The sequence below is a fragment of the Apteryx rowi genome, unplaced genomic scaffold (genome assembly GCF_003343035.1).
Source record: "Apteryx rowi isolate R43461 unplaced genomic scaffold, aptRow1 scaffold_419, whole genome shotgun sequence".
In the NCBI taxonomy this organism is placed as follows: Eukaryota; Metazoa; Chordata; class Aves; order Apterygiformes; family Apterygidae; genus Apteryx; species Apteryx rowi.
In genome coordinates, this window is record NW_020450661.1 from 45,512 (window position 1) to 63,567 (window position 18,056).

Consider the following 18,056-nt stretch of genomic DNA (forward strand, 5'->3'; position numbering starts at 1 on the left):
CATCTCTCTTATGAGGAAAGGCTGAGAGAGCTTGGCCTGTTTAGCTTGGAGAAGAGAAGGCTGAGAGGAGATCTTATCAATGCAGACAAATATCTAAAGGGAGGGTGTCAAGAGGATGGGGCCAGACTCTCTTCAGTGGTGCCCAGCGACAGAACAAGAGACAACGGGCACAAACTGAAATACAGGAAGTCCCCTCTGAACATGAGGAAAAACTTCTTCACTGTGAGGGTGACAGAGTACTGGAAGAGGTTGCCCAGAGAGGTTGTGGAGTCTCCTTCTCTGGAGATATACAAAACCCGCCTGGATGCAATCCTGTGCAAGGTGCTCTAGGTGACCCTGCTTGAGCAGGGGGGTTGAACTAGATGATCTCCAGAGGTCCCTTCCAACCTCAGCGATTCTGTGTCTGTGTCTGTGTCTGTTTATAAGTTGCCTTTCCAAAGCCTCTTCCAGAAACTACCCATTAAAATACCATTTGAATTTGAGATGCTGAGGAGAAATTTGATTCTGTAAGTGGAACAACAGACTGGCACAGTTATTTTCTGGACTCCTTCTTTCCTAGAAACATACTTTTCATATAGAGGAAAAAAGCAAAGAAGGTGCTGTACGTTTTCATGGTATAATGCAGAGTATGCTTGAAATCATAGTGAGCTGCATGAATTAGCTGTGGATGACTTGGAACTGAATCTGCTGGAGAAGCTTGGAACAAGGGCCCTTTACCAGTTTTGAACACTGAAGAAGTGGTAAACTAAAATAAATGGTTTTCCCTGGGTAGTTGTTAGTAATATATATCCAGAGAATTTATTTCCTTTCATGCTTTCTGAGGCTGTAATAGTCCTCCTAGTGATCTCTAGTTTGGAAAAGTGGTAGAATAAAACTTAAGAGGGTTAAGCTTTTGGTGATTTCTCCCCTCCCCAACCTCTCCATTTTCATAGTTCTCCATTGATTCCTGTTTCATTTTATTTTTCCCGAGTTCCGTATCAGCGATGTTCAGGCAATTCACTCTTTGGGTAATACGATCCATTCAGTTTCTTTTCCTGGAGAATATCCTTTAGCCAGTTAGAATACTCATTCTTTAGTTTAACTTCTATAGAGACAAATCTGTTAGTCCCAGCTTCTGAACAGAATTGAGTATGTAATGTAGAAAGGTACTATTGTGGAAGCATAGTTCTTTTTGAAGAAGTTACTGTGGCAGTTTTTTGAAATCTGAAGTCTCTCATTGCCTTAATTCTCTGATTTGAAGGAAGTCTGATTTGTAAGAAGGAATAATCTCTCACTTGACTGATTGATATGGTTGGAAAAAGTCATACAACACCCAAACTTTTCTTCAAGTCTGAAACATCAAGTCAGGTTCTAAAGTGAGTCAGGCTTTGGTGCAGAATTACCCATTGAGAACACTTTGAATTCGTTTCCTGAAGAAATAGATTATCTGCATTGAGATTTTTGATCATCCTCATTCAAGACCTGCTGTCTAGTATACATAGAAGTTACACTTAGAAAATAGCAGATTTTATACAACCCCTCCCATCCTGTAGGATGTCCAAGCCCCCAACATGGTCAGGAGGGCACAAAGAATAACTGTTTACTCTCATTCAACTTTTTCCTGATTGTTTTTCACAATATTCTACTATTGCAAACTCTTATCCCCAGGCAGGATTAGAACTCTGTTGGGTAGGGGTACTCCAGGGAGAGCTGATCCATTTACTGTCAGTAATGAAGAAAATTGATATAACCCAGCTAAATTCACTTTATTGAGTATTCGCAGCATTCTTTGACTCTGTGACAATATAAAAATTCATTCTGTAGTTAATCATATAGGGCTGCTCAATTTCAAATTACGCAGGCATGATGTAGATTATGCCATTGTATCATTTTAAAAGGTGGCAGCAATCACATTTGCAGCTGCGGACACCCCTGTGTAGGTTATCCTTTCATGATTTTCAGCTTGCCTCCTCCATTCTGTCTTAGACTTGTTTAACTTTCTTTAGCAGACAGCTGTCAGCAATAATATATCCTCTATATTATGTGTGGCACAATTTAAGTACAGAGGGAAATCCCTGTGTTCAGCCATTCACTGATGAGATCTTAATCTCCTTGACAGCCCAAATTATTTCCTTCATTCTTATATCCAGAATAGTAACTTTTATTTTCACTGGATAAATTTTACTCAGATTAATTATAACTAATTTCACTTAACTCTACCATGTATTTTATATAATTTTTGTGTTTGCWGATAACATTATAAATTTGCCAGGTCCCTCATGTCTGAGACATTTATGGAATCTTTTGACTCTGAAAGCAAAAGTAAAAGCTGTCATGTCTCTTCCAAAGTTTTTGCAGTGATTCCATGTGCCCTATCTACTATATCATCTTCTTATTTTTTAACTAAAACCAGTTGAAGGCAGGGGTCAAAAAACAAAACAAAACTTTTTCCTCTTACACTTACTGTATTACAGTTTATTCATTAATATTCTCACCTTGGTGCAGTGATTGTGCATGATTAATATGTCTTTGTAAGCCTCATGTTGCACAGATTTCCATGTCACTGACGTAATAACCAGATACAATAGGACTCAAATGCAGGGATTTAAAAAGTGGAAAGAAAAGGACAGAACAGAACTTGGTTTTCAAGGGGAGGCTAACAAGGAATGAGTATGATTTGGAGACGGAAGGCCATGTCAGCTGAACAAGGCTCGTAGGTGTCTGCCCTAGCAGCCTGAGATTTAATTTGTGAATAGGAGAACTCCACTAAGTGGAGATACTGTAGGAGAAGCTGAGATATTTCGTGTCAATAAAGAAATCCTACTTCGTGCATTTATCGAATCACTTCTCTATTCAAACTAATTTAACCACTTGATTAACAGAAGATGTTCCCCGGCCCCTGAGGATGGTGAGGATGAATGATACAGAAAAGCCTTTGAATTAAGGAAGAAAATTATTTTGTTAGCCCTCAAATGGGACTCTACTTTTCAAAAAAGTAGAATATGGTGGCAGTCTGAATTGATAGTGGACAATCTGTTATACTTATTAATCAAAATAATATGAAAACCATCTCCATAGCACAAAATGGCAAACTTGCATACAGCTGTGCTGTTGAAGTGCATATTTAAACAGAATTTTGCCCTTTTTTTTAATGCAGATTCCTTTTCTAAAGTCAAAATAAAGAAGATGCATTAGGGAAATTCAGAGATGATGTGAAATATGCTTTGAATACAAAGATTGCTTTGAACATGGTTTTTGCTTTCTGACTTCCCTAGGCCAATCACACACTGACTTCCATATCAGGGAACATGAAAGACTATTGTGTAGAACTTTATCTGATAAGAAGTTGGAAGATTGTGTCTAATTTGGAGGATGTCTTTATTCAACCTGTGATCTTTATTTCCCTTTTTACTCCCTACTTTTGAGGGGTTGGGGGAAGTTGGTATGTGGCTGCATTCATTTTGGATTTGTGTTCCTCTGACTACACTTGCTAAGAAATTAAATTACTGTCCCCCACAGGACTTCAGCTTTATATTGAAATAATGCTTTAGTATAAAACTACTTAGTTGTTCTCCCTATGAGAACTTTTGTAAGACAAAATGGGGCTCTGAGTTTGTGTGATGTGTGCAGATGCATTGTACTAGATTCTGAATAGAATATTTTAGGGGTATTGAACACACGCAATGTTAGATAGATTTTTAAAAATAGCAGAATTATCTCATCCTAAATAGTAGGATGCCCTGTAAGTAAGAATACTTATTTTGAAGTTCATGTATTAAAATAAAACCCCTTTATTTAGTAAAGCATTTAACACATGGAGAATTCTCATTCCCTGTCACCGTTATGTTAGGTCATGCTTAAATTAAATGGTGTGCTTAAATATTTTCATGAATTATAGCCTTGGATTGGTGTGGCTATGAAGTCTTACCCGAGTGAACTGACAGCAGTCAGTATAAACGGTAAAGAAATCAAATTTGTACACAGTTCTTCCCTATAGAAAGTGACTGGATTATGTTCACTAGTCATTCAGTTTCCACTACCGTATACGTAGAGAAGTCAAGCAATTGCTTGACCTCTCTTATCTTATATGTCAAAACCAATGTTTTCTGCCATGCCTATTGAAATATAAATAATGTCTGGGGAGAGGTGAGGGGAGAAGGAGGGAAGAAGCTGTAGTAATGTGTTTTCTTGATCATTATAATTTTATCAAGCAGAGTCCCCTATCCATTGCATGCAGAAGTAGTGCAGAACTCTCCCACTGCATGTTTGACTTGATTTACAGCTGATATATTCTGCCAACCCTAGCTCTGTTCTCTTTATAATTATTGTACCTGGCAATCTTACCAATGTGGCTGATCCAGAGCTGTTTTTCTGCTGTTATGCATTTGTACTGAATATACAGGGTTGTTTTTTTTGTCTCACCCTAATCCTCTTCCCTTCATGTCACTGCTGAACAAAAAAGCCTGTTCTTCTTCTGCTGTATCTGTGTTCATCATAAGCTGAAGATGCTTTAATTCAGGTGTTCCTAATCTATCAGTTATCACAAGCTGTCAAGAATAAGAGTTAAATCCTTCAGGGTGCATATAGTTTCCTGGGGCATAGTAATGCCCTTGAGTAGGGCTAAAAGCCCTGTAGCACATCTGATACTCTGGCCAAGCCAGTACTTTCTCTGATTCTCTGTAGTATGCTGTCCTTGCCATTTTTTATCTTAAAGCCTGCAGAGAGGTATTTTGAGATAGTATCTTAAAACACTTACAACAGCATAATACAAACCACAGCAGAGATGTCTACTCCAAAACTATCGTTTTAAGGAAAAAAAAGAAAAAATGGCATATTTTCAAAATGTTGCTTACAAAGGATACTGAGTTAAAAATCAAAACGTAAGTGTAATAACTCTCTGGTCGCAAAAGTTAGAGAGCACTGTATGAATTAAATGGTGCTGTTAGAGTTTTTTTGTTTTGTTTTTTTTCTTTTAATCCCATGCAATGGAGCATTCTGATGGACTGGGGGGGTTGAATATGTACGTTGTTCTGTTCTGAGGGGGCATTCTTCCCTCCTCCCCCACCCCACCCCAAAAAATCAAAATCCATATCACTGAACGAAAAGTTCTGATTGCCCTTAGTTTTGGGGGTTATTTATGCCGCAGTTGTAAAACAGCTTCAAAGAAAGTTAGTATCCAGTCTTAGTGTTGGACTGATCTTACCTGTCACATTTGGGTCAAACYCTGCTTTTAAACACATAGGCAAAAAGTCCCCTGTCAGGCTTTTTTACTCTCTCTGTTCCCTACAATATCTTATAGCCCTGATGCCCTGTCTGAACTGCAATTTTGCCTCCAGACAGAACATCCAGTACAGGAGGGCTTGTACTTCTCTGATGACAGGGTTAAGGTAACCCTTTTGGTTGGTATAGGGCCAGTAAGCCTCTTCGTGCTCTTTTTCAGCGGAGTGTTGCTATTGCAGAGAGATCCATTGTGAAGTTTCCATTTGTCACTCTGGGGCTGTAGGAGGACTTTTGAATATTCCAGCTCCAAACCAGCGTGCACTGAAGGCAGTTTTCTTTAATAATCTAGGAGGGTAAGTCAGTAATAGGAGAAGAAACTTAACGTGCTCATGGTAATTTGTAAAGGTGAGGAGACTCAAACATGGCAACTTTCTGTTAAAACAGAACCCTTCAGGCCTACAGATTCTCAAAAAGTTGTACTTCACTGTTTTAATACTCAGTTTCTAAGCTCTCTATTTCTCTCCCTTCAAGGTTGCTCATAAACAATTGCCTGGTTTTACCTGAGCTCTCTTAGAGAAATCAGCCAACTCCTTTCCACCTGGATGCGATAGGTGAGGACCTGATCCCTAGCTAAGCAGGAGCAGCTGCAGAGTGAAAGAGTAAGCAAGCAAGCTGTGAGAAGGACTTAGTGGATTCTTAGAAGCCCACAAGCCTGTGTTGATGTTGTTAGTGTGGATTTTACTATATTGTCAGGAGACATGCTTCACAACTTCTAGTGCACCTCATGAACCAAGTTACTGTATCTGTGCAAAAGCAATTTATATACTGCAATTTGTCAAACAGTTCTGGACCATGATACGGGAAAGTTCTGTCTGTTCCTGAGTTGCTCTAGGAAAAAAACCTTGCTATCCAAATCTTTATTTTGGCTTATGTACAGTAATAGTGCTCCATACTAATGAGGAAATGTGGATTCTAACTCTGAAAGTGTTTATGCTAAAAGTACTTGTCTTCAGGTTTTTTTAGTAGAGGAGAACATGAAGAAACTGATGCACTGTAAAAAATACTCATTTTCTGAACACAATAATAGACTCCTTCAATAAAAACAACAACAAAAAACTTTCCTGAAACAGAGTGAAAGGCAGGAATATACAGAGACTTGTATCATAAAAAGCATGTAGGAGCAATAGCCTGACTTACCATGGGTCATGGAATTTTCATTATACTAGTAACTACCTGGATAAATCTTATTATAAGCAAATTAAAATGGTTACTTTTGGACTACTTGAATAGAATATGTGCTGAAACAGAGGGGCTGAAATTTCTATGATGTCTTGGGGGTTGAGTTTATTAGCTTATTGTATTATGAAACAGATTTGATATAAATGCACTTTTGTATTTTGAGTAGTACTCTGAATCATCAGCTGCTCTTTTATTGTAATGGTTCCTCCCCATATTTAGTATGAAATTCATAAGGATTCATATAGAATCAGAGTCTCAGCTTTCATGTTATGTTAGCTTTAGAATCTAGTAAATGCATTTCAGGCATGTTTTAAAATACAAATGACAAGATAGTTGTTAGTAATGAAATAGCATAAGTAAATAATACTTCATAATACAAACTAATTTTTTTCCCATGTAAGTAGTGTTAAATATTTTCATCTGAACTTAAAACAGTTTTAATTATAAGTACAAAATTTTGGGTTAAAATTAAATATTTTGTCTGAAAAAAAACTTCTAAAGCTGAGTGACTACAGCATCTTCAATTGCATATTCTATGTTTTTAATATATTTATGTGTGCAATGTGACCTACTTAGAGCATTAACAGAGGCTTGTGGGCACTACTGGGTGTTTTTCCCCAGCTTTCCTCCTCCTTCCCTCTTGCAGCTGTTCCTGATGAGCTGGGGATCAGGTGGCTTACTTATTAGATCTAGGTGGGAAGCTGTCTTTAAAAGAGCTTAGGTAAAAGGAGGCATTTTCTTATGACTGGTCATGGAGGGAGAGGAACAGAGAGGTTAAAAGCTGATTGTTTAGGTGTAGAGGAAGGTGTAACCTCTGGAGAACCTGAGTAGGCATACAAGGCTTAGTAGCTCTCAGAAGTTCATCTCCTGCAAGAATGAGGAGGAGAAAAATAGTTGAGGAGAAGTGGAAATTTTTATGTTTTGACTTTCTTTGGAGTGTTGTTGTTTGTTCTCTGCTCCGAGACTGGAAGAGATAGAGGTACAGTTGCCGGAGGTAGGTATTAAGCAAGTGAAGTGACTGACAATGAGAAGTAGCTCAGGAATGAAAAACCAGAATGAAAAGACTGTGCTTTGCCAGGGAACAAAACAGATGATTTCTTTGGGGAACTGGAGTAGCTGGTTTCTGAAACCAAATCAGCAGTCAGAAGCGCCAAGTGCATCTGGCTAGGCCCCTGGAGCATCAGGTATTTAAGGAGCCTGGAGCAAAACATTTGGTTTCATCATGATTTGTTCTGGAAAGCTGGACACCCTAAACTTCAACGCTAAAGCTGCTTTCAGAAACGCTAAATGCTGGAGAGTGCTCTGGCTGCTAAAATGCAGAGTAACTGAGTAATCAGGTCCCATGTATCAGCCAGAAGAGGTATTGCTATGACTAATTCTTTAGTTCATGATTTTGCTACTAAAGCTTGACTTTGATGCAAAAGGTCTTACTTAGCTTAATTTACAATTTGAAAGTTTAATGTATAACAAGACTTTGAGCTGAATGTGTCTCTGGAAAGAAGGAAAGCTAGGTGAGTTGGGTCAATTCAAAGGGACTTCTGAGGCCTGTTTTTTTGCATCTGCTTCATATTTTTGTATTGGAAGTAATAGGATCATTATGTTGCTGATGAGATACTTCACTGTAGACCTCTTGACCAGGTGGAACACAAACAGCAAGCACAGTGTTTTTGTTCTCCCCTTCTGTGCCCAAYTGTAATTTATTTAAAGCAATATAACAATGTAGTAGCATTGTACTGTGCATAGGAAAAACTGCTGGTAATTAATGGCTGAACTCTTTATCCTGAAATTGGAGATTGAGATGTGTGCCTAAGTACTAAGGGGATTAGGGTTCAAATCCAGTATTCCTTGAAATTGTGTTTGAAGAGTTATTAAAGAGAAATTTAATATTGTTGTTCTCTCTATACTTAAGAGTCCAACAATGTAACTTCAATATTGTTAGTAATCTAGCTCTTTTGTGTGAAAACTTTGTAGAATTGTGGGTATGGAATTGAAAATTCCATAAAACTAATAGAGGAATTCATATATCAACAGATCTTTGAGGCTTTTGAAATAAAAATGTCTTGCTTTTTTTTTATCCTTCTATTATTTAAATGTATCCTCTGTTATTTCTGAAAGAAACAAATGAAAAAGAGGTTAGCAGCACAACTGTGAAAAAGGAGTTTATAATAAAGAGTCTGAAATCAATCAAAAGCTGTTTTCCGTTATCCGCAGGAGATAATTTTACCTACCTGCCAAGTCTTACCTGAGGAAATATGACTAAAGAAAATAACTTCTGTTTGTTCCCAAAGCAGAGATGGCATTAAGTTCTGTTCTGACCTTAATCTGGGATAAGGAGTCTACCACGCACTCTGTGCCACTTGTGCATACTGGAGAGTGAACCCTCCAAAGAAAGACTTTTGAGAGGAACTCTATGCCCCTTTTACTGATATTTTTGCAGCCCCTTTTCTAAAGTCTGTGACAATGTATCCTAATAACATCTGAGCAGATCTTATTTTTTCTGTTATGCATTTGTGGCTAAAGACAATGCAAGAAACTTCCTAGAGATGCTCCGGATCCAGTATACCAATTCAAGCTCAGACTGACTTTGTTATTTTTGTCTGTGTTGTCTGTTCTGTACTATCAATTTGAGGCAAATAATTGTTCTGTTTCACTGTAGGGAAAGGTGAACATGGAAAGCCGTACCCGCTTACAGAGGAAGACCATGATGATTCTGCTTACAGGGAAAATGGCTTCAACATATTTGTTAGCAACAATATAGCACTGGAGCGATCCCTGCCAGACATCCGACATCCTAAGTATGTAAATTGTCTCACGGACTGTCTCACTGCAAGTTTTTATCTTTGTGTGTCTCTTAAATAACCTGTTTTTCTAGAAGGTCAAGCAGGAACCCTCATCCAACAAGAAGTGACCATATCGTTAAATGGGAAATAACAATTTTGTCACCGTTGTTAAATCATTTGCCTTGTTTTTTAAGCTGGATGCTGATCTTATTAATAACATATGTTAAGACTATAGAAGGCCTTTTTAATTACAGAAGGATTTTCATTACATTGCTGGATAGAGATTTGTTAGACATGCATAAATAACGTATCATATAGTTTTTTTCAGGCTCTCATTTGGTAATAGCTGCAAACCTTTAGGTTGGGAGGCAGAGTGACAAGTTACGTAATGCCATTGGCTAAACTTTTGGACCAGTATCTCTGTAGTGATTCTTTTGATTTTTTTACAGAAAAAGTAAAGCTAATCTAATTGCTGATAACTACTCTCAGTTTTTGTTACAGAAAAAATAAAGATAATCTAACTGCCGATAACTAATGGTAGTTTAGTGTTTATATAAAACAGAATGAATGGTTATGAGATACGCATGCCAAATAGAAATTAAAAATAGGCGAATGCTCTATAAATTGCGAAGAAAATATTGTTCCTTAACAGTCGCAGTATTCTAAAGGAAATGGCAAAGAAAGATTCTCAGGAAGTAACCACTGAGTTAAATATGATTCATGCAGTTCTTAAGTGTAACTTCCTTTCATGTTGTGTAATTTTTTGGCTCAGTTATACAAAGAGTAAACCTTTATCTGAAACAAGAAAAGGCATGTATGCCTTCCAGCTTTCAAGGTTGTTATTCATCTTCTGAGCTCTAAAGAGAGGGACGATTCTGTTTCTCTTCCTGTGTGATGTCTTTCCCTCTTTTCACTGAGTGTTATAGATGCCACTTTTTCATTATACTGTATTTGCAGTAAAATGTAAACCTTACAGTCTCTGTGTTTAACCTTTTCCTAAGTCCATTTATTTGCATGAGATCACTGATAGGCCCAGTGCTAGGAAGACTTTTATTTACATTTACTTCCTCACTTTCTCTGCTGCTTTCATGCAATAAGCTTATGGAGGAACCTCTAAGGAGGAGAAAAGGGAATTCACTTCAGGATGGTGACAAAACTAATTGTCTCCATAACTAGCTTTGAACTTTCCTTGGAACACAGTTCCCTTTGTTATATGCTGCTTCAGTTTAAGGAATCTACTCATTCCTTCACCTATATAACTTTGTTGTGTGARTTAACCATTTGCTTGAAAGTCTTCAGAGAATTGAACAGAACTTGAGAGCTTGATAGAAGTTACTGATTGGCGTGGCGGGGAGGAGAAATAGCATAGAAACTAACCCTTTTTGTTCTGTCGTATGTCGTACTTATGAAACGATGGCCTTCTCAAGGAATGAACAGTATATAAAAGTTAGCATAATCAGGTTTTAAAAAATAATCCACAGAGGAGGAATTAACCAAAAAAGCATTTAAAAAATTTGTTTTTTTGTTGGAGTTGTTTCCTATTTGCTCTAAATGCCATATTGCATTGTTTTGAGAAAACAGCTTATATATTTGTTTATATATTTATTTGCATAGCTTAGTGCATATCTTATTTTGTATAGGATTAATTCAAAAGAACTATATCTTTTTCCCCCTAAACTGTATCTTTTTAGTTTGCCTTCTGATTGACCAAATTTTACCTAGATTGCCTGAAACTATTTATAGTAATTTACACTGGCCAAGAGCGCTTCCAGGAAATTTGAGTTCGAACATTTGTTAAGTCATGTTAAATTATATTGTTGACATAATAGATATGCTTATCAAGCATTCCTCTCTGTTGGCAAGAGTGCCACAAGCAATCGCTATATACAAAAGGAAGCTGACATGTCTATCGTCCCTTGGTGGTTTTGCCAGCATGTGGCAAATTATATCTGGCGATTTGTTTTTCCACTCATGACYGTCTGCAGACTCCATAGTGTTTCCCTGCATGTCCCCAGAAGCAATACGTTGTCTGAGGTGATGTACTGGGAAACAAGTCAGTGCTACACCAGCTCTTGCCCCCGCTGCCCCCCTTTGGGGACTTTCGCCTAAGATCTTGTTTGGAAAAGCAGAATCCTCAGGCATCTGCATCACACTTGCATTCCGATTCGGCTAGATTCCTGTGATGTCCAATGAAGTCTTGTACAAGTGATGTTTAGCTGAAGTCCTCTGTGAATTGACTTGTGTCAGGTTCTTTTAGCCTTACCTGTGTTAAACAGAGTGCTTTCTTACACAAGTAGTCCCTCAGTTAACTGACTGCTCAGATTCTTAATGTAAAAGGAAAACATGTTCCCATGTGCTTAATTTGCATACTAAGAAATACACTGATTAAGATGACAAAATTGGGCTTTATACTTCTAATGGTCATACTTTGAAGCAACTCCATGTGCTTGATCTCTTGAACTTGAAAGATGCACAGGGATCTGAGAATACTTTCTGACCTATTGTCAGAAACAAACCTCTCTCTCAGCTGCTGTATCTTTAATGTGATCTAGGGCAGTCTCACTCAGAAATTTTAACTGCCTTTCATCTTAGGAATGTATCCTCTCTTTGGCTACTTCATATTTCACATGTGCTTCTCATGCATCATAAGGCTGTTTTCAAAGAAAGTTGTTGGAAAATTACTTAACTTCTATGGCAGAAAAAGAATATTCCCCTTACTAAATGATAGAGCAAGTAATTCAAGTGAGATATTGCAGACAAGATCTGGTTTGGTCAGCTTTTAAATATTAGCAGCGGACTTTTACTTTGTAAAACTACAGATTATAGCTGCCTTTTGGCTTTTGACTGTTGTCTTTTGCATGTGTGTGGGGATACTACTGTAATTAAGCACAGACTTTGCTTTTGTTCTTCTGTGTCTGTTTAGTGTATGCCACTTGAATAGCAGCCTGCGTATGCTATGGTGCTGAAGACTAATTTCCTGAAAATGTTGTCTAACATTCGGTTTAAAAAATCAGAGTAGTTTTCTTGCCTTTCGTAGAGAAACTTCACAAAACAAATCTTCAGACACAATAAAAACTGGGTAGTGAACCCTGTAATTCAGGCCAAAAGATACTGAAGCTGAAAGAGGAGCTGTAATAGTTCCTACATTTCTCCATCATTTCTCCCACAAAAATATTTTATTCCTGGGTCTTGGACCAAAGAGATTTAGAGCACCACCTCTAAGTGACTAGCTTTCTGGGAAGTATGCAAAGATAGCAGATAACCATAACTTATTCTTTTTAAATCCAAATGAATATTCTCCTTCTTGGTCTCCTTAGAATTTGGGCTCAGGACTTGCAAAATACATCAGGGTAAGGAGGAGGGAGGAGAGGAAAACCAAGCAAATACTTTAATGGTTGAGTTCTGAGAAGCTCAGGTTTCCACATTTTTGTAATATTCTTGCCCTTTTCCTTTAAGTGTAATATACTGAAAGCACTTTAGAAAAATGTATTCAGACTAGTACTACTTTCCTTTTCAAGACTCTAGAATGTTTGTGCTGTAAAAATCCCTAGAGGAATGAAGCAGTTAACTTCCATTTTAAGGTTGACTTAACAGTTTCCCTGTGTCCTTAATATGTTTCTGTTGTATCCATCTAATATCTCCTGTGCTTTTTCTGTCTCCCACAGTTATTCTTGATGAAAATTTTTCTATTTCTGTGTGCTCTTTGGTGTATTGTTTCTGTACCAGTCTCATGCAAAAGTCTTCTTGCAGTGCATACTCTTTCCAAGTCACGTTAGAAAATTCCCTGCTCATCCCCCTCCCTCTGATTTTAAGTAGAGAAATGGGTTTGGCTGAATTGCTTTTGTTTATTTGCAGAAGCTGGATATGCAAAAATCAGGTCAATGCAAAGTGTACTTTGATAAGGACTGGCTTCAGCCTTTGGTTTTGTATTGAAATTCTAATGCAACAAGTTTATTTGGCAGGTTGTGTCTATCTTCTGCCCTGGTTTACAGCAGTAGATTAGGGAGATTTTAGACCTTTATTTTAAAGGAGCACTTTTGCAAAGGCATCTCTAATAAGAAATATGCCTCTTGCCTCGGAATGCCTGGTGAGTTGCAGGAGATAAATAATGTCTTCATCCTGCCATAGCACTTAGAACAATAGTTCTAGGTCCGTTGTTCAGAGTGTAGGGAAGCGGGGTGGTTTTCTTCATCCAAATGAAAATCTGGAACAGGAATTATGATCTCAGTTCATTGGGATTTCAGGACTGAATTGGCAAAAGCAAGAGATTTGGTCACCTAAATTTGTAAACAACATTGACTTGTGGGTAATATTTAGAGTTGGCAATGGAATAACTATCTAAAAGTTAAAACTTCTATAGCAATATTAAAAATACTTTAGAACCCACTAGAATGTGGGTAACTTCCCTGCCCCCCCCCCCCCCCCCCAAGGCTGCTTTCTCCAGTTTGGAGTGCAACTAACCTCCTAGAGCTAGGAAATAATCAGCATTGTTTTCTATAAGGAAGGAAGAAATGTTACTTACCCTATTATAAGTATTCAATGTAACAGTTACCATTAATTTTTAGCTTCTCAACATTCTTAAATGTTCTGCCATTTAATACCAGTTTTATTTGAATAAACAAAAACTGAATCTCATTCACACTCTGAATAATGTCAAAATGTGATTTTTTTTTTCTTTTTATTCTGAGGCTCAGGAGAGCAATTGCAATCATCCAGTCTGAACTGTTAATATAAATTTTGTGGCATTTCCCATTTCAAATCCCTAATTCCTTGTAAACTAGAGCATCCAATTTTTTTAGCTGTTCCTCCTGAAATCAAAGAATTCAAGCTAATTTTTGATAGTGTGCAAGCATTATCATTCAAAACCTTCCCTATTTTTGGTGTATTTGTATAGCTTGATTTCTAGGACAGGCCTCCTTCTATCTACAGCTTGCTTATTTTTGAGGTTATTTTTTAGCACAGATGTGCAAATCTTTGTTGGCTTGCCCAAATAGTCTTTTATTACCAGAAATCCTTTCCTTTTTTAGATTCCCATAGGTACAGCATCTTGTACTGAAAATCTTCATGTTCGTACATTAAGGATGCCCAACTTGATTTTTGTGACATCTGTTTTTAGTGTGTATGGTCTGGTGCCAATGTTTGAGTGTTGGCTGCTGGTCTTGCTATTGCTGTATGAGGTGGTGGTACTTCACTGATTCCCAGCAGCGTTGCTTTTCAGAAGTCTCAGTTACACTCATTGTTCGTAGCTATTGAGTATTGCACAGGGCTATGAAGAAATGTGTTCTCATGTTCAAAGAAATACAGGTGTTTAAGAGTCCAAGGTCTTCTGTGTACTAAACACAAATGAGATTTTTTTTATAGAAATAAAGGCAGATTTCATTCTACCTAAAATTGAAACTTTCCCTCCTTATCTGTAGAAAAGTTAAGAGAATGCCTGAATAGTTCTCTTCCAAAATATTTGAATGTGATATGGGTTGCTATCCCTTGTATTTTTGACTGGTATCCTAAGTAGCTGCTATATTTGCTGTTTGCAAGTCTTCATTGGGAGAAGAAGGTAGGAGGTAGTGGCCAATTTAAGAGTAATTAAATCTGTATTCTTTCACAGCCAACAGTAGGAAATAGCTGCCATTTTAAAAGAACATTTGTAGGAAGAAGGCATAATGTTCTGACCTCTACTAATAGGCTGTCTTTTCATTATATCCAAAACTATATCTCTTTTAGAATAATGGGAAGGAGGGAGGAAAAACCATGTGGGACAAACATAGATGGAGAATGGTAATAGAGGAAGAAGGAAAAAGTATCTCTGAGAAAAGGGGAAAATGTAAGTGGGAGAAGAAAATTGGAGCACAACATGGAGAAGGACAGTAAGGTGTGTATATATGTATACTAGCTATTTTCTGCTTTCTTGAGAATCTTCAGTGACTGCAATCAGAGTTTAAATAAGCTAGCATGTGCTGGCTCGGTCCAAATATTTCTTTTGTTCTTGAAAATGTTGCCACTTACAAAGAACATGTGTGACGCTGACCTTTGTACGGGTTTGTGTCACTCTTGGAAGCTCTCTGCTTTTGCTAGGACACTCCCTGTCAAAAGAAGGCATGGCCTCACTGCGGGGAGCGAGAGACTACAAACATCATTCTTCCCCCTACTAGTGTTGCCCCATATGGTGCACACTGGCTGTCATGGTCTCCTCCCTACTAGGTGGAGATGTCTAACTATGGATGTGCAAGTAGTTGGCTAGCCTGAAGCGAACATTGCAAGTCCAGGAATTATGACCTTTGACTCTCTAAAACTTCAAGCACTTGTTTCAGATCTGATAGAGACTGCTAGCGCTTTAATCCGACAGTATGGCAGTTTGTCCTGTAATGAAATAATGCAAAGTCAGTTACTAGTTTCTGACCCCAACGAATATACTGTGGGGCTTCTTGCAAGTTTTTGGTTGCTTGGTTTTGGAACAGTTGCAGAATTACTGTTATTCCTTAACTGTGATTTAGTAAACTTTGCAGAAAACTAGATTTACTAGAGTCATGTAGGGGGGAGAGAGATACTTGAACAGTCCAAGATAAATGTTGTAGTTAAACAATCATTCAGTAGTTCCTAATCAGAATTCTGTACAAATTTCCAGTTACTGTATTTAAGACTTTTTCTTTCCATAAACTGTGACAAATGCACTGTAAGATATGCATATTGTTCTGTTCAATAATAAGTATTAATAAAAATATTATTGATAAAAATATTATYAATAATGGTGCTCTTGGAAGTAATTAGTTCTTTGTTTTGATCTTCTCTTGAATTTTGATTGGATGATAAAAGAAACTTTTAAAGCATAGAAGGTTTCATACTTAGTTCTCATTTAATTTGGCAAATCAGAACAGTCTTTATAGATAAACACTGTGTGTATATATGCATATATTCGGATTTGTCATTGAGAGGCATCTCTCTTTTCCCCCAGATATGTAGGAGGGAATGAGATCTATTACCTCTGTGTTACTGTGAATCAATATAAATAGAATAATGGTTCACAATATCATTTGGTCATTATTTTGTCCTTTCTAAGTCAAAGTTAATCAAAATTGAAAAACTGATGCTAATCAATAAAAGCTGCTTCAGTAACCTGAAAGGTGGAAAGAAACAGGGGCTAAAGAACTGGTCAGAAGTTCCCTAGACTGAGAAAATAATTCCTTTTGGTTTTGCTTTCTAGTCCCCATCAAGAAAGGGTACTGACCATAGATGGAGTTTTCTGTGTAACTGTTTCCCCCTAATACTTCCAGTTTTTATGTGAAGTAATTAGATTCACTGACTTCAGGGATCAGCTTTCCAGCATGATTTTTGAAGCTGTTGAATTGCTAAGAGAGTAAGAAAGGACAGCTCTTCGTGAGTTTGGAAACGATGCTGTGCTTTTACTACAGATGGGTATTTATCTGAGAGAGAACTGAAGCATAACACTTTATAGGATCAATCCAATACTAGAGAACAAATGCCATCCTGTGCGTATATGGCATGTGAGAAGGACAAAGGGCCTTGCTGAAGTGAATGCTGATGTCTGGTAGGTTTGGTGAACAAAAATGAATAATGTGGCTAAACAAGATACTAAGATGTAAACAAGAGACCCCTAATTAAGTGACAGAAATAAGGCAGATTATTCTATGAGCTATTGATTCAAAGTTGACATTCTTGTGCATCTTTGGAAGTGTGGTTTCAAATATTGTGGCTCATGAAGTGACAAGATTTTTCTTTTTAATGGTTAATATCTAGTTAAGCAGAAGGGAAGAGGGGGGATATATATATATGTATATTTTTTGCTTCCTCAATCAAAGGAAAATAATAGATTACTTTAGGTATTTTTCATGGGTATTTGTTACAGATAAATTAGGCTAAGAGCTGGCTGAGTGATTAGTGAATAATCTACTTGATGAACTTGGGCTTTCGTTTCTTAACTGTTCTGTCTACCAATGTCATGCATTTTCTACAAACAAGGTAATTTGAATGCTCAGTAGCTGATCTTGCTGCCAAATATTTGCTGTTCCTGATTTCTTTAGTTTGATGTATGCCATGCATGGTAAAGTCAATTTTTTGAAGCTGATAGCATCCAGTCAGAGGACCATTTTACTAAACCAGCAAAATGTCAATTGCTCAAATTTATCAGATATCTGTGTTTAAAAACAAACAAACGAACAAAAAAACCCCCCACCACTTTAAAAAATGGTCATCAGCAGCACTACATAAGCATTTATCTTCACTGTTTATTTAAGTTTACACTGTTTATTGCCCCCAATACTTCCAGGTTTTATGAGGAAAAAAATCTGATGATAAGTATTATCCCTTTGCTGTTGCATGTTTTTGAAATAAAAATGGGCTCACCTTTATTTTAAAAAAAATATTAGAGAGCTGGTTGAACACATGGGCAAGTTGCTCCATCTGATACTAGAGCTATTGCATAAGTTTAATCTTAGGGCGTGGAAATAAAAAAAATAATTTTACTTTTTGTAAAAAATGCAGTGATAAATGTTATAATGTTGCTTTAATGATCCGATGACTATGAATTGTCTCTGCAGTGTTGAAGTTCCTGTCATGTATGACAGGATTTTCTTCTTGTTTAAAGAGAAGGAACTCATTAACTTTTCTGCCCTGACATGAGATTGCACTTTAAACAGCATTTATATGTGGCTTTGAAAAAAGTAAGTTTAATCATAACGCTTGTGTGAGCGACTTTGGTAACTAAGTAGTAAGGCCAGGCTGTTAGCTGGCTTCTGAGCTCCAGCCTCAGAATTATCCTTTAGCAATTTCTTTCCTTCTAGCTGAGAAGCTTCGTTTTCCATTCTCTCTCTCTTCCTAATGATG

The 18,056-nt window shown here is 37.3% G+C and overlaps 1 protein-coding gene across 1 annotated transcript in view; it reads left to right on the forward strand.

Annotated features, from left to right (window-relative positions):
- Nucleotides 1–18,056, forward strand: part of GALNTL6 (polypeptide N-acetylgalactosaminyltransferase like 6) — a gene marked incomplete at its 5' end in the record, with an annotated part of 337,061 nt that overhangs the window by 26,211 nt on the left and 292,794 nt on the right. Inside the window, one exon of the mRNA XM_026075986.1 lies at nucleotides 9,095–9,233. Coding sequence (XP_025931771.1) covers nucleotides 9,095–9,233 — 139 coding nt within the window. The remainder of the gene's footprint in view (nucleotides 1–9,094; nucleotides 9,234–18,056) is intronic.